The sequence below is a fragment of the Rhododendron vialii genome, chromosome 7a, assembly GCF_030253575.1.
Source record: "Rhododendron vialii isolate Sample 1 chromosome 7a, ASM3025357v1".
Classification (NCBI taxonomy): Eukaryota; Viridiplantae; Streptophyta; class Magnoliopsida; order Ericales; family Ericaceae; genus Rhododendron; species Rhododendron vialii.
The window spans coordinates 11787015-11802992 of record NC_080563.1 but is presented as its reverse complement, the minus strand read 5'-3'; the positions used below and the strand labels follow the sequence as shown (position 1 = coordinate 11802992).

General features: G+C 39.2%; 2 protein-coding genes across 3 annotated transcripts; one reads left to right on the top strand and one right to left on the bottom strand.

Annotated features, from left to right (window-relative positions):
- The first annotated feature begins 6856 nt into the window (after positions 1-6856).
- On the top strand, positions 6857-13221 carry LOC131331879 (ATP-dependent Clp protease ATP-binding subunit CLPT2, chloroplastic). 2 transcript variants are annotated; one of them, XM_058365824.1, is made up of 5 exons: positions 6857-7098; positions 7577-7618; positions 7715-7851; positions 11043-11255; positions 12910-13221. In XM_058365824.1, the coding sequence occupies exons 1-5, from the start codon at positions 6881-6883 to the stop codon at positions 13065-13067; spliced, it is 768 nt and encodes a 255-aa protein (XP_058221807.1). In that variant the 5' UTR covers positions 6857-6880; the 3' UTR covers positions 13068-13221. The 2 variants fall into 2 exon arrangements, with proteins under 2 accessions (XP_058221807.1, XP_058221808.1); XM_058365825.1 differs by having other exon boundaries at positions 6858-7098; positions 7742-7851.
- Positions 13222-13398: 177 nt separating this feature from the next.
- LOC131331878 (protein DETOXIFICATION 56) lies at positions 13399-15225 on the bottom strand. Its single transcript, XM_058365823.1, has one exon. The coding sequence runs from the start codon at positions 14993-14995 to the stop codon at positions 13499-13501; it is 1497 nt and encodes a 498-aa protein (XP_058221806.1). The 5' UTR covers positions 14996-15225; the 3' UTR covers positions 13399-13498.
- Positions 15226-15978: the final 753 nt, after the last annotated feature.

Sequence of the window (15978 nt, the reverse complement as noted above, 5' to 3'; positions counted from 1 at the left end):
GGAATGGAATGGATTTTAGTTACTTTTAAAAAGTTTTGGAAAAAAGATAACAAAGATTTGAATTATCCCCCTTCATTTTCAAATCATCAATTAAATCCCATTTAATTAGGAAACCATAATCATCAATTAAATCCCATTTAATTAGGAAACCATAATCACATGAAACCTAATTACATGCCACCTATTTAGGCAACATCTGTTATGCATATTTATATATAAGGGTACAATTGGTATTAAAAAAGAGAAAAGATGAAAACATAAGTGCAAAAAAGTCGAAGGATGAAAAGTTACGAGGAGTGATGCATAAGGATGAATATTTAAAAACTCCCTTTTAATATGCTCGAGATGACAAAAATTCATTTTACCGCATGGTAATCTTAGTCGTAGATTGGACGTATACCACTTGTTCTTGTTTCGTTTTGTTTTTATCGGACTCTTGTTTGGCTTCGTTGTCCGAATTGAGGCGGTGTGACTATGTAAACGTCGTCAGATTTAAATGTCATAAAATGCATCAATAGTTTATTAGTGTTATGCTAGAATGAAATTCAAGTAGATAAGATAGTAAGATACAGAAAGAAGCGGAAAATGGCCGGAATGAATATAAATGTGGGAAAAAAGAATTTTCAAATTAAAGATTATTTATCTGCTGGGTCTTCGGCACAATAAAAGGAACATCCCTTTTAATTTCTTATGTTGAAGTTATATATACAAATAACGATCCTGAATTAATTCCGTTTGTCAAAGATTTCGCGCGTTTTCTTAGTTTTTATCTTTTTCCAGATGTGTTGGAAATGCTTTTTGTATGTAAATAATAGTACTATATGATCATATCAAACAAGGGGACAAAAGAGGAAAAAAGAAGAAGAAAAAGATAGGGGATTTTTTTTGAGTAAATAGAGCGAGCCTCTTCAACGAGGACCCGGGGACCCTGCCGAGCGGCACCCCCTTCAACGAAGTTATAAGAACGATTTGCATTTGAATATTGAGATACTACTAACAAATAGAGTAAAGTTCTACAACCGTAGATAGCGTACGTTTGCACTATATATAATCTGGGGAAAGAAAATTGAGTGAATATTCCTTCTTTCTTCTAACTTTGAAATTACCGATAGTTAATAAAATAATGGACATTCTGAATCAATTAATGAAGTTTATTATTGGAGATATCATTTAGATTGATAGAATGGAGTTTTTTGGAATAAAAAAAAAATGATGTCCTTACCCTTTGAATCAAGTAAAGAAAGAAGGAAAATTCATCGGGCTTTATGCTTTCATGTTTACAACTAATTGAATGAAAAGCATTATTATTCTCTGAGCCAGTCCTATGTGATGAAGCATTATTTATTATATTCTCCATTGTTTCCGTAATTAATGAAGCATTATTCGAAAATTGAAACAAGATGTTTAAAATAAAAATGAGTAACCACCGCCGGTGGCCGGTAGGACTCATTCAACGTACATTTCTGTTTGTCTGGATTTGTTGTGTCGACATAGCTTTTTTCAGCCAACCATGACACTGAGAAATTACATGCGTTCGATCTATGGTCACTGCAGACTGCTAAAAGGATCTACTAAAATTCATCGAATTGTTCAAAGGGATCAAAACTGCCAATTATTGACAAGATTTTTAATTCCTTTTCAACTCTATGTGAGATACTTGTTTGGCTGAGGGCTTCAAATCAATCATAATTAAGCTAAGCCCATGCTTATGAATAACCAATCTGCGATGAACAGGGAAGGTCTAGTGATGCTATGTATCTAGTACCAACTATCAAATACTCATTATCTCGTGTTTTCAGATATGCTGAGCTCTACGTCCATGCTTTTGTACAATCAAAATCAACATGGATTAATTCCGTAAAAAGTTAGATCAACGGAAGGAAAAATGGATAAAAAACAAATATCTGTGCGATCGTCAGCAAAGTGTTAAGGGCGTCCGATATTATACCAATTCAGTTTATATAGCAATTGTTCTTGTGACACAACACCACAATTTCGATTAATAGTGAAATGAAGTGTCAAACGATGACGATTTTCCCCATAATAGATAATTCTTCAAAATTGTCTATTTTTCATTGTCATTAGTTTCAGGCTAAAAATTGAAGATTGTGTGACCGTTTTATTCATAATTTGCTAAAATGATTCCAAGTGTCCTAACATATCATCATCATCGATCATCAAATGGCCACTTGGTGATCATACTGGACACTTAATTTCTTATTTGGGAGAGACTGGACATCTGATGTTCGACTTTTTCTTTGAATTCAACATTGGCCCACATTCGTGAAATGGAAAATGGAAAGGGGTAAAATGTAGAAGTTGATGTTTGACTTTTTCTTTGAATTCAACATTTGCCCACATTCGTGAAATGGAAAATGGAAACGGGTAAAACGTAGAAGTTGAAATGTATATAGGAATGGTTAAGGGTATTTTGGTCATTTAAAGTAGAAGTGGAAAATGGAAAACCGCGAAAAGCTCCTCTTGAGCTCATTCTCGGATACTGCTTCTTTTGCCAAAATCGGCGAATGGATTTTGGAAAATGTGGTTTGAAAATGGGAGAACCAAACATCCAAAATCCAAATATGGGAATGCAAAAATGCAAAAAACTGCTTCCCAAACAACCCCAAGTTCGTGTGAGCTTCAATCATCCAATCAACCACATAAAAAAATCTGTGTCATGTGTTTTTCTATTCACGTTCTTTTCTGAAATGGCAACATAGGACCACAGAGATTTTAAATGTTTAATTTGTTCACCTTGCAATATGTGTGTGCATTTTAAACCGTCTCTTTCCAGACATCTGTCAAATGTTAGGTGCCAAATGTGATCAATTGATTTGGCCCATTTGTACCGGACTCAACAAATTAGAAGAACACGTTCATTAATTGAGCGGTACTCATACCAAACAGAAACAAACCATATTTAACGGCAGCACAAGATTTGTAGCTGGTGAATTGAAAGTTGAAACCTACTTATTACTACAATAGTTCTGAGTAGACAAAGCTCAAACAAAGCAGTACTGTAGGATGGCCGGGCACTCCTCTCGTGGGTAACATATTTATGACCAACACAGTCTGTGTCACATGCAACAACTGAAACTATTAAGAACCATCATATTTGATTACTTGAAGCCGGCCGAATCTAGCTACTCAATGATCCCCGGCCATCTAAATTCCCACTTTTTAACTATTGTCCATAATTTTGTAAAAATGTTTAATTTATTGGGATGTTCGCAAATAGAACAGAGGACTCTTATCTTATTTCTCTTTATTATTGGGATCGATACAGGGTAGGTTTAGACTTTAGAGCGAAAAAAACATAGAGAACCATAGTTTTAGCCTTTAGGGGAATCAAAGTGATGGACTAGAACAAAGGCCGGAATAGCTAAATTTCTCCAACAGTCCCAATTAGTACTTCATTTCCTTTCACCTACATTTTCCTTTCTCTTCTCATTTCCTCTTTGCTAATCACGACCCAAACAAAGCGCAATGGATCACCATTTTCGCTCGTATTTTCATACATTTTCACGCATATATTGCGTCCTTAAGTAGGTTTCCGTAACTTCGTGATGTCTTGCGTAGTTAGATAGAAGTATTGTAAAAGCACGCTTGCACCTAAATAACTCCTAACATGTTTGTTCCATCAATGATACTAGACAATTGATGAGTACAACCTCAAAGATGTAATGAGCAAACAATTAGGCATTTGGAGAAGTGAAATATTTTTGAGAATCCAAATAAACTTTAATTGCAACAAGAGAAGGATGCCATTGAGCTTTCAAGTCATGTACTCACAAGGCAATTAATTTCATTAGGTATCTTTAGCTAGTTGAGGCAATTAATTTCAAGTGACATTCAATTCAATACCACCCACAAGTGCAAAAGGAGTAGTAAAATGATATCAGCTGTCAAGCATATTATACCTATGTTAAACCAAAAAAAGTAGCATTTCATTTTGGAAACATGGTGTTTCTCATGAAAGAATCAATCTTATCATGTGCATGCCGTTTAAAAAAAGAATTATTATTTTCATAAAACTTTCGCTTATAGCAGAGTAAAAGACTATACGAGTATTATATATGGGTCGGCAGATCCACCGCATATAATATTGTCACTAGCACACAATGGCGAAGCAAGTGCGTGCCTGTTGAAGTCACGTGTCCCTCGTTGATTACTCAAAAATATGAAAGGACCAAGATTTCAAAACTTCAAATAACCTTAAAAGGGACCTCGTGACCATGTTTTTTTTAAGATCTAGATCTAGATGTCAAGCTCGTGGTGATCATAGAAAAATTGACATGAACCATGCACCAACCATAAGAGATCTGGTGGGGTGGCGTCCACGTTGAGAAAGATTTTTCGTACCCTCTACCCCTTTCTATACTTAATGAGTAATTGATTGAAGAGATGTATTTAATTTCATTAATTGACGGACCATCTACTTACAGCATACCCTTTGAAATCCCCCACAGAAGAGGAGAGGGGGGGGGGGGGGGGAGGGTGGGGTGCCAAAAACCATGCTTTCAGAGAAGTGGCTGTCCAAAACATATAATCAGATGGTCAGATAACAATTACTACTGTGAAGTAAATCACATGCAAAGCCGTTTTAGGCCTTCGAAAATTTACAAAATTCAGGGGCTTCATATTTTGATAACCCTTATGATAGATTTAAAAAAAAAAGATCCAATTTTGAGTCTTCGCTTTGGACCCACAAAAAGTTAGGGCCGACCTTATCACATGCGAAGATCTTGGGGATTAGCTCCTTTCCATATACTATGTCTCCCTATCCTTTCTAACTCTCATTTTGTTAGATCATGAGTTTCTGTAGTGCACCAATCCGATATGGAGTTAAAATTCGTCTTGGTGAGGCCGTTAAAGATATCATAATGTCCTTAAAAGATACCATAATTATGATCCGAACTGCTCATTTTTATAACCAAGTGATCTAATTATGTTACAACTCATTTTTTGACTCATCTTAACCATTCATTTTTAAGAAACATAATGAACGGGGATGATATGAGATATGAGATCAACTCATCTTAACAACTCATTGTTTTTCGTGCATATAATGACCGATATGAGATCAACTTGATCTTTTGACAAATACTATGAAATGAACGGGGATGATATCTGGAGGACCTACTGAGGCACACAACAACTCTATAGCGATAGGGATCCCAAGTCCATTTTATGATCTTATCTTGGATTATTGGATATACAATCATGCATGTGATTCGACTTGTCATCTAATATAATTGTAAAGGAAGAACACATTTGAAAAAAAAAAAAAAACGAGTTTTTATCAGATATTGACATCTACATGAACACTTATTTTATTCTATAAGATGAACAATCTAAGTTTAATATATATTTTCCGTGCCACTTTGGTCTAATGTTAGTGGGTTCCACCAGTTTATGCTTTAGGGTAAGTTTAGACAAATTTTTTCCAGACTCTTCGACACACTCTTTTTGATTATTTTTTCTCCTAATTTTTACAAGATTTGGGTAAAATTTTATATCATATTTTCCATCTTGATGAGAGAAATTGAAAAAAATATAAAAATATAGACTTGAGTTAAAATAAAAAAATATACGAGACAAAAAAAAAAAGAATACAAAAAGTCATGAGTCTTCAGGGTCTCACATGAGCTCTTATATTAAAAGTTGTTAGTAGGTAACCATACAAAAAAGTTTAAACACTCGCAAATCATATTTGGGAAAATGACGGTCAAGAACTTGTTTTGATAATTAATACTTGTCAAGGACATTTTCAGTATTTACAAATGTTCTTAGCTTATCCTTAGCGGGTATTAATTATCAAAACACATCCTGGGCCGTCATTTTCACATCATATTTTCAGCTCATTTATATGTGCCTTTTGCGAGTAATATTTCTAGACCACTTTCAACTTCTCTGTTTCCCTAACATGTAGAAGGAAGTATATATCCCCATTGTTTTCTATACTGGCAACTCACAAGTTTGGAATCACCCAATTTTCATGTTGGGCTTATTTGTCCATTCAGGGTGCTACCCATGGGGTTTTGGGCCCATAACCATATTCAACTGGATTGGACAAAACCTATCCAAGTTTTGATGCAAACCCAACCCACCAATACGAGATAGCATGGAATAACTTCATTCTCTCACTTCTCTATCTTTGTAGATTTTCGGTTACTCCCCACGCCCTTCACTAATCTCACCAAGTACCAATTGTCCACAAATAACTACGCTTTTTTTTTTTTTTTTTTCCGCAAATAACTACGCTTCTCTCCAGCTAATTGTATGTCAATGTTGAGGGATTCACGAGCACACTCTCGAAATTAGAGTAAACGTCTAGACGTCCGGTTGATCGGAGAGAAAGTCTATTTATTTTGATGCTACTAGTTTCTCTCCGATCAACCGGATGTCTGGACGTTTACTCTAATTTAGAGAGTGTGCTCGTGAATCCCTCAAAATTGACATACAATTAGCTGGAGAGAAGCGTAATTATTTGCGGATAAAAAAAAAAAAACAGCGTAGTTATTTGTGGACAATTGGTACTTGGTGAGATTAGGGAAGGGCGTGGGGAGTAACCGAAAATCTACGAAGATAGAGAAGTGATAGAATGAAGTTATTCCATTCTATATACCTTTTCTCTCTTGATAAAGTATTACACAAATTCGTGATCCAAAAATTGCTAAACAATAGTAGTAAAGCATAGGGCCCATGTAGTCCATTAAGCAAAAGCCCACCCCAATTGAACCGTTATCCAATTGGTCCACAGGGCCCAAACATACAATCGGTCTGTCAAGACGCCGCCGTTTCGTGTGTCGTTCCCGTCTTCCCTATCCAAAACGGCGGCCCACCCGATTCCAGACTACTTTTTTTTCTCAAGAAAAAAATGGCAGTTCGCACACTTTCTGTCTCGCCAAACGCGACCCGAACTCCCCACTACGATTGCAGACGACCCAATTCGATTTTCCCACCTCTGACTCAGTTTCTCAGCCTCAAAAGCTTAAACACTTCATGGCTGGGCACTTCCAAGCTCTCCCCAATCAGAATCCCACTGCCAGAGCATCGCCCTATCAGTGCTGCTGCCTTATCCAGCCTCCCCACTGCGTAACTCTCTCTCTCTCTCTCTCTCTTTATATTTATAGATAGATTAGATAGATTCCACCCACAAGTTTCTAATTACCCCCGCAAAAAAGAGAGAAGAAACTCAGCCAAACCAACAAACACACTATGCCTGGAGTTAAATCGCGAACGGGAAACAAGAATGCAAGACACAGGGATAATTTTATGGGTTCCCAACTGAATTGAGTTCATTCACGGTTCACACCAGTTCCACTGCGTATCGAGTATTGGATGGAGAAAGAGTATGAGTTGCATCGGCTTCTACGTATAACAAGTCTTTACTTACATCACCAATTACTGCAAAGCAATACAATACCCTGTTTAGGTGGGACCCCAAACCGTCAGCGAAGCGCGACCCAAATCGAATGGGCCTTCACAAGCCCAACAGAAACATGTATATTTGAGCTATTATAGTCGGTGGATTAAGACATGGAATTGATATGCTTATGTTTTGTTATTGCAGTAAACCAGAGAGGGTTTTTTCACCTACAGAGGAAGTACCCAAGTGAGTTTTACTGGGATTTTGCTCAAATGTATTTTGGTGTTTCCGTTGAATAGTATTTGAGTTGTGTAGATTATGTGGTATTGTTTGGAGTTGAAGATTATTTGAATTTCGGGCTGGGTGTAGATGGTCTTTAAAGGCTATAAAGTCATTTGCTATGGCTGAATTGGAAGCAAGGAAGCTAAACACCAAAGGGATTGGGACAGAAGCTCTTCTCTTGGGGATCTTGCTTGAAGGTCAGTTATTTGGCCCTTTTTAAACGTTTAGTTTATTTCCATGTGCATTTTGTACACTTTAGTAAGGTCACCAAAGCTGGATTTTGGGCCGGAGGGGGGAAAAGACAAAAGAGAGTTCATGCCACTATGATTGATATGGAAGGGGCAGTTTTCTTAATACATTTGTGTTGAGAATGAAGAAGAAAAGAGATGTCTTTGAACAGGAAATTTGGTTGCTTAGAGCATCTCCGACCAATCTCTATGGCTTCAAAAATAGAGAATGGATGTGACAGAATTTGTTGATTGCTCCATTTGCCCCATTCCAACAATGAATCTATTTGGGGTTCCTTAATAATCATTGCCGGAAATTTATTGAGGTATTATGAGATAGATTAGAACAACTTAAGAAAGATGCATAAAATTGGTTCTTTTCACTCTTTCTTTTTGGTACTTTGGAAATTGGTTCTTGTCATTCTTGTTCCTTGAAGAAAATGCATTCCCAATGCTCGGGGTTCACCGGCTACGACGTCACTCGATTGGATTAATTTGCTAATACTTGGTTCTTAATGCTACAACCAAGTCCCAAGTAGAATTTACAATGGTTCAACAATTACCCAATTGCTCTCAAATTATCTTCAACATCAACTGACCTACAACCTAACAATTACAAGGAATTAAGAGTAACCGAACAACCAACACCAAGTTTATACATGAAAACTCCAAGACGGGGAAAATATCACGGGGGTGAGGGACAAGCACTATGGGAATGAGAGGGTACAAGAGACCTTACTAACCTAGTCCGTGAATCCACACCTTAAGAGTCTCAGCTTTTCTTGCCAAAGTCCATGTACACCATTCCCATGCTCGATGCTTTGGTAACCCAATCACCAGAGATCCACCAAACATTCAATATTTCAATCTTGTCTGCGGAAATTCTCTGCAGTGCTTGGAATCACGTTGTCTTGAATTTCAGTCCTGAGTTATATGGACTATTTTAAATGTATCAAGTTCCCGTGTTGGTCACTTGGCACTTGGTTATGAGTATGGACCCGTGCGTTGATGGCATGAATCCGTGTCCGATATGTTTAGTTGGTCTTCCAATGTAACGACCTGCGCCATTTCACCTGCCTACCCTTAGCCTAACCAAGCGGCTCAAAAGGTTAACTCCAGGTTAATAGTAGCTGCTCGCAAATCCTTAAAAGCCACACCACTTCCAATTAATAGCTAATGTGGGACTTCCCTGGGTCTCACAATCTCCCCACCTTGGCTGCGATGTCCCCTTTGTACCACATGGTCCATTTTCACTCTTCAAGCGACGTGAGACGAGTACCCGCTTAAGCACAACAAGTTCCTTGAGCTCATCTCATGTGGGACCCACCCAAGCACGACAAAGCACCTTAGGCTCCTCACTTGTCGGACCCACCCAAGCACAACACATCTCCTTGCGGGACCCGCCTCACACTTTCGGTTGGTGCAAGCTCTAATACTACCTATAACGACCCGTGCCAGTTGACCTGCTTACCCTTAGCCCAACCACACAGATCAAAAGGTTAACCTCAGGTTAATAGTAGCAGGTTAATAGTAGCTACTCACAAATCCTTATAAGCCACACCCACTTCCAATTAATAGCCAATGTGGGACTTTCCTGGGTCTCACATTTCCTAATCACAATACCGTAGCCAACTAGTTGAAAATCAAGATCATGAAGATTCAAATGCTCGATGCAGATCTCGAGAATATTGTCACTGTTCTTCTTATAAGTCTTTGAAAGTCAACTCATAGGGTCTCATCTTACTCATGCATGAAAAATGCATCACTACTTTCCCATCTTCTTCCTCCTTGAGGGTGCCTTGTCCCCCCTAAAATGGTGGAGTCCAACACAAATCCAACACCTCGTACCCATGTCATGTTGAGTCGAAATAGTACTTCGTCCTAGATGGAAGATCCATGCCTTTAGTGTTAGATAGCTTGATATACATTTTTTGGGTCTTCACTTGATATACATTTTTTGGGTCTTCGCTTGATGTGCATTGTTGGGCCCATTTCCTAACAACTTAAGCTTTTCGGATTGCTAGTAACTTAATATTAGAGCTATGGTTGGAGAGGTCTTGGGTTCAAGCCTCTCTGTTTGTATTCTGCTTCTCCCCTTTGTATGTTGTTGCGCTTTATTTATGAAAATTTTGCATCCCCGTGTTCAAAACAAGGTTGCACGTGAAGGAGGGTGTTAGATAGCTTGATTACATTGTTAGGCCCATTTCCTAACAACTTAAGCTTGTGGGACTACAGGTAATATATCATTTAGAACCCACCAAAGGACTTTACATATGTACCCAGCCCTTGTCGCCATTACCCAACCTTTGGTTTTGTCTTAACTTTCTTGCTCTTTGGAAGCTTCCATGTGAGATCCATGAGTGGAATCTATGATACCAACTCTAAGAAACTCTCTGCTACCAATAAAATATAACAATTCGATTAGGAAATGAAATTACAACTCAATAAAAGTGTTAGGGTAGACTTCCATTGGTTAGTGAGACTTTATTCACAAATTATCCAACTTATCTACTTGCCGCAAAAATAAAAAAAAAAAAAAATCCAACTTATCCAAGAAGTGGCAGTCTTGTTTGGAGTAATGTCCAATGCTTTAAAGATACCTTTGGATTAAGCCTCTCTGTTGTAGATGTTTTTATGACTTAACAAGTTATCCCGTCTAGTGGCCTCATATGTCACAAAAGCAATCACAATAAACTAAAATGTTAATACAGTCATCATAGTGTGACAGATCTGTTGTACACATGCTACCAGCCTGCACTTTGTACAGCACAGGTGACAATTTTGAGCATCAATGCTAGTTTTGTGTTAGATATGCTTCCTTGCAGATGTGCCCAGCAACCTTCAAAACAAAGAAAGAGAAGCACATTTCCTTCCCTAAAAATCATGCATATTTCTAAAAATACCAGTCTTAAGTGCTGGAATTCTAGAGTTGTTACAGTGGATCCTCTTAGGGGTGCCAACTGTGGAACATCTGATCCTATGGTGCTTGAATCTAGGACCGCATTACAACTTACTTCACATGGTATAACTGTTATAACGACTGCCTGACTTGTTATCTCTTGGAACTATATTTGTATCCTGTGGTTAAGTTTTCGCTTTATGCTTGGAACCATTATCATAATTTAACCATAGTTTTCTACTTCCTTTTCTTCTGTCAGCAGCTACTAACCTGGCTGCGAACTTTTTGTGGGCAAATGGGATTACACTTTTCAAAGCGCGTGAGGAAGCTGTCAAGTTATATGGTGCCGAGCAAAAAAAAAAAGCTGTCAAGTTATATGGAAAACGTAACGCCGTTACCGATAGGGAGCCCCCTCCTCTAACTGAATCAGCTCAAAGGGCCCTTGACTGGGCTTTCGATAAAAAGCTGAAATCCGGTCAGTTTCTACTCCATTTGTGGAGATTTTGCTTTCTTTTAGTTGGTTCACATAGCATGTTATTACAGGCTCAAGCAATTCATATTGTCCGATTAGTTGGCACTTTGAACATTAGTTTAGGATTTTTAGGTTCAAATCTATTTTCAACTGCGTAAAAGTCATTTGGTAGTGGGTGACGAGAGTTGGAGCGATGGCCATTTTGCTAGATAGAGTTTATGATATTCGGTTTGCCTATAACTAATTTTTATGCTTCTAATTTTGACATCATTGGGACAACTTGATTCTTTATTTACCAAGGATTGTGTTAGTAGTAAGTAATGCTTTGAATCAAAGTTCGTCGTCAAAGGTTGCGATGAACTTAGGATCAAATCTATATTCAACCGTGGTAAAAGTCGTTTGTAGTGGGTGACGTGATCTGAATTGGAGCGATGACCATTTTGCAAAATAGAATTTGTGATATTCGGTTTGCCTTTGACTCATTTTATTGCTTCTAATTTTGACATCATTGGGACGACTTGATTCTTTAAATTCTACCAAGGGTTGTGTTAGTAGTAAGTAATGCTTTGAACCAAAGTTTGTTGTCAAAGGTTGCAAAATGACTTGTAATCGCCGACAGCTTCTACATATTTGAAAATTTAGGCTACACCGTACATGCACGAGAGAGTCACTGTGGCTTTAGAATGATAGATTAAAATGAATGTGGCACATTGTTCAGAATGTTCTCATCTTATGCTAGAATCCAAACATCAAAACGTTTGAAAATGCATTTTGTTGTTTACTTTTGTAGAATCTCTTTACATCTAAAGAGACTCGGGCTTTTTCTGTCTTCTGTGTGCCTAGGCATCTTCGATTCGGTGGTTAATCTTCCGGGTTGCATGGGTTTACCTATCTGTACATGGTACAAGAGTAGCATCCTCTGTGGATGTTCTTAAGATATTGCTTTTAAACTTTGGAAACAAAAATCCTCTGCACCACCCTAGTTTTCTACTTGCTATAAAAAACGTATTGGTCAAATATCTCTTGGTGTAGCGAAATTAACTCATTATGATTAGAACTCAGACGTTGAAAAGGAAAAAGAACTAGCGAGCTTGATAATACAAGTATTCTTTTTGTCTTGTGTAAAACCCGAACATACAACACGAGGTCTCTAGGCTCTAGCACAGCTACTTACGAAAATGGAAGCCACTACTGCTAGTCTGCTAGTGATGGGTGAATCATTTTAGTTACTCCAACAAATCGTAAGATGACTTGAAAGTTTGTGTGTAGCCCATTCACAATGATGCCATATTTAGAAGCTGTTTAGAAGAGTTTGAGAGTTTTGTTATTGAGGAGGGTGAACATTACCCTCCTTCCTATTGGTTGAAATGGTATGGATCCCACTACAAAGTGATGTCATGTTTACCCAAAAGTGTATTGCATGGTAAGCATGACATCATTTTGTGGTGGGATCCATACCATTTCAACCAATAGAAAAGAGTGTAATGTTCACCCTCTTTTAAGGAGGGTGAACAAAATTGCACTATGTTTAGAATGAATTCCGTCATCACATATTTTAGCCCAACATTTTTCATCTTGTTCTTTCATCCTTCTCGTCTTTGTAAACTGTCGCCCCAGAAAAATAACTCTTTCTGGTTATTATTCATGTGACCTACAGGTGAAAGTGGGGAAATCACGCCTGCTCGTCTGCTTCTTGGTGTGTGGTCTGAAAAGGAATCAGATGGTTACAAAATAATGTCTGCCCTTGGCTTCAATGACGAGAAAGCCAAACAGCTCGAGACCTTAATTTCTAAACCTGGAATTGGCGATGATTAAGCGTCTTTTGTATTCTAAGCTCCTATTGCTGAAAATTCTCCAACCCTACATTGATAGATGATTCTGTTTTGGGCTTTTTATTGAGATTTGGGTGGAGTTATTGAAGTCCAAACTCTTATCATTTGCCTCAGAAAATCTCACAGGACAATTAAAATCAATCTTCACCATTTGAATTTTTTTTTTTTTTACATACGTTGCACTTTTCGATTATCTGGCTGCAAAGTGTGACCAAGACACTCGGATCATCTAATATTAGGTTGACTCATTTCATGGAAATCAATCCAATGGTTGAACTCTACTTTGAAACTTCGTTTCTTAATCGTTACTTTGCTTCGTATCAAATAGAACTAGATATATATCATGTGCATAATCATGGGTAAAGTTTACAAAATTCTCAGGTGATGCGCAGTTTTTGTCTTCTTACAAAATTCTCAGGTGATTGCGCAGTTCTTGTTGTCTCCATCTTCGTCGACAGTCTCTTCAACTTTACAGGAAAGTATTTGTGCCTTTCTGGCTTCCTCATCCCAGTTTATCCTTGCAACAAACACCAATAACAGAACTAAGCAACCAACCATCCCAACCAAGAACCCTCCTAGTAGTCCACCAAGTCCGAGACGGACCTTGAATGCTAAAACCACTCCCAAAGGCAAAGCCAGCAAATAGAACCCTCCAAGGTTGGCATACATGGCCAGCCACGGCCTGGCGGTCCCGCGGACTATTCCTCCACATACCGTGACCGGGAAATTTACCACTTCTACCAAAGCCATGATCAACATTGTCTTCTTCACACCTCTGGTAATCCCCCTATCATGGCTAAACAAAGGCCCCCAGACGCCCTTGGCGCCCACCATTACAGACCCGCCGATGCAGCCCGAAACTATACTCAGGACCAAAGACACGTTTCCCGACATGTAAGCCCTGCCAGGTTGGTTTTCGCCGAGCAAATTTGAGACACGAATGGACGCGCAGGTGGATAGTGAAAGCATGACGGAGTAGAGCAAGTAGTCGAAGTTTAGCACTATTGCCAACACTCCCACTGCTTGTCTAGCATCCGTGAGCCGCCCGGTGAGCAAGACTAGGATCTCAATGCACCACCACTCGAGGCAGGTGGTCAGGCAACACGGGCCAGAGAGTTTGAGCAAATTGATCCAGTCTCGAGCTCCTTGCTCGAGCCACCCTCCTTCCTTCCACCTCCCTCCCTTGCTACAAATCTCTGTGATCGACACATAGAGGCCTAATAGAATCACAACTACGAGATCAGTTATCCAGATTGCCATCGAAACTCCCTCAATGCCCTTAGCTTTGGAAAGCAGGAGGTTGACGGGCACATGAAGAGCTACGGCCACAACCGAGCTCAACATAATAGGCACGGTTTCACTTTGTGAGCTCAAGTAGGATTTCAGAGGAGAGAGAAACGAAGTGATTACCAAATCAGGGAGGAGATAGAAGAGGTATTTCTTGGCAATGATCGCGATTTCCTCGCGTTGGCCAAAATGAATAAGGAGTTTGTGGACATTGAGCCACAGGAAAGAGATGGGAAGCGTGGTCACTAGCAACAAGATAGTAGCCATGAGAAGGGTCTTGTGGAGGAGTTTAAAATTCTTAGCTCCATAAGCCTGACCGCATATGGGCTCCATGGCAGCACACAGCCCATTCAAGACGGAAAATCCGGTGACATTGGCAAAGGTGAACCCCAGAGTGCCACCGGCCAGTTGAAGCTCTCCAAGGCGGCCTAGAAAAGCCGTGGTGATGGCCAACTTGGCGAACCACGTCAAGTTCATCGCCACCAATGGAACCGCGATCCTCCGCTGGATTTTCAGCTCCGAGTGGGTGTCGTGGATGAAGCTTGCAGGCCATTTTTGTGGAACAGAAAGGGTTTTCTCTAGTGGGTTCTCGTCCAGTACTGTCGTTGCTGCCATTTGAGGCATTATTTGGTTTGAGTTTGATGCAGAGGAGTGGTGGGGGGTGGGTTGTTTTCTTCTTGAAAGATGAGAGCACTATGGAAAGAGTAGATAAGATTAACAATGTGCGTTTTGGGTGCATGGGTTTCGTGAGGGGGTGTGATTCTGAAAGGGGCTGAAAAGAGGTTAAGCCAAAGGGCCTTTTGAAACTGCCAATTACGGAAGAGAGACAATATGGTGGAGGATTTATAGTGCGTGACTGATGAGAATGCAATTGGTTTGAAATGAATACTTTGGCAGCAGTTAAACTAGTGCATCATATATTCTTCTTCTTTTCTCAACGGTCGGGGTGTCCGGACCAGCTTACGGCTTACGCACATCTCGACTAATCATTTCTCTGGTCCGGTCAAAGGCAGACCATCTACACCGGAACTAAGGAATTTACAAGAAAATACTTTCTTACGGCCCGAATCCAAGATTCAAACCCTGGTCAATTGTTTGAGAAGCAAACCCACCAACTAACCAAACCAAGTGGCTGCATCTCATATTCTTCTTTTTCACATCACAAGGAGTATACATACTCTTTCTATATTCCAAATTTCACATGTTACTGATAAGGAGAAATGACCAGAGTATCAAAGTTTGTAGAACGTCCCTCCCATGCGAACTAACTAAAGTTTCTCTATTCCTGATATTTTCGGATTCCGAAACGTGTCGGCATCTTACTCGTATCAAAACGAGGAATCAAGGGAGAAAAAAAATTAAGGGATTTCTTTTTATCCGAATACCGGCAAATGCATTACTCAGGGGTTATGTGCAAAAGGCACAAGATTATTCATCCTCTTGGAGCATGGTCACGTGGTGCTTCAGAACCTTCTCCATCCTGCATTGAGGTGGGAGCCACACTAGGGGTGAAAAAGGGACATGCACCAGTGCTCTAGGAGCAATTAGTAATAATTTTCCATGACATTCTCGAGGGGTTATCTCACCTTTATTTTTGGGAAATTTAT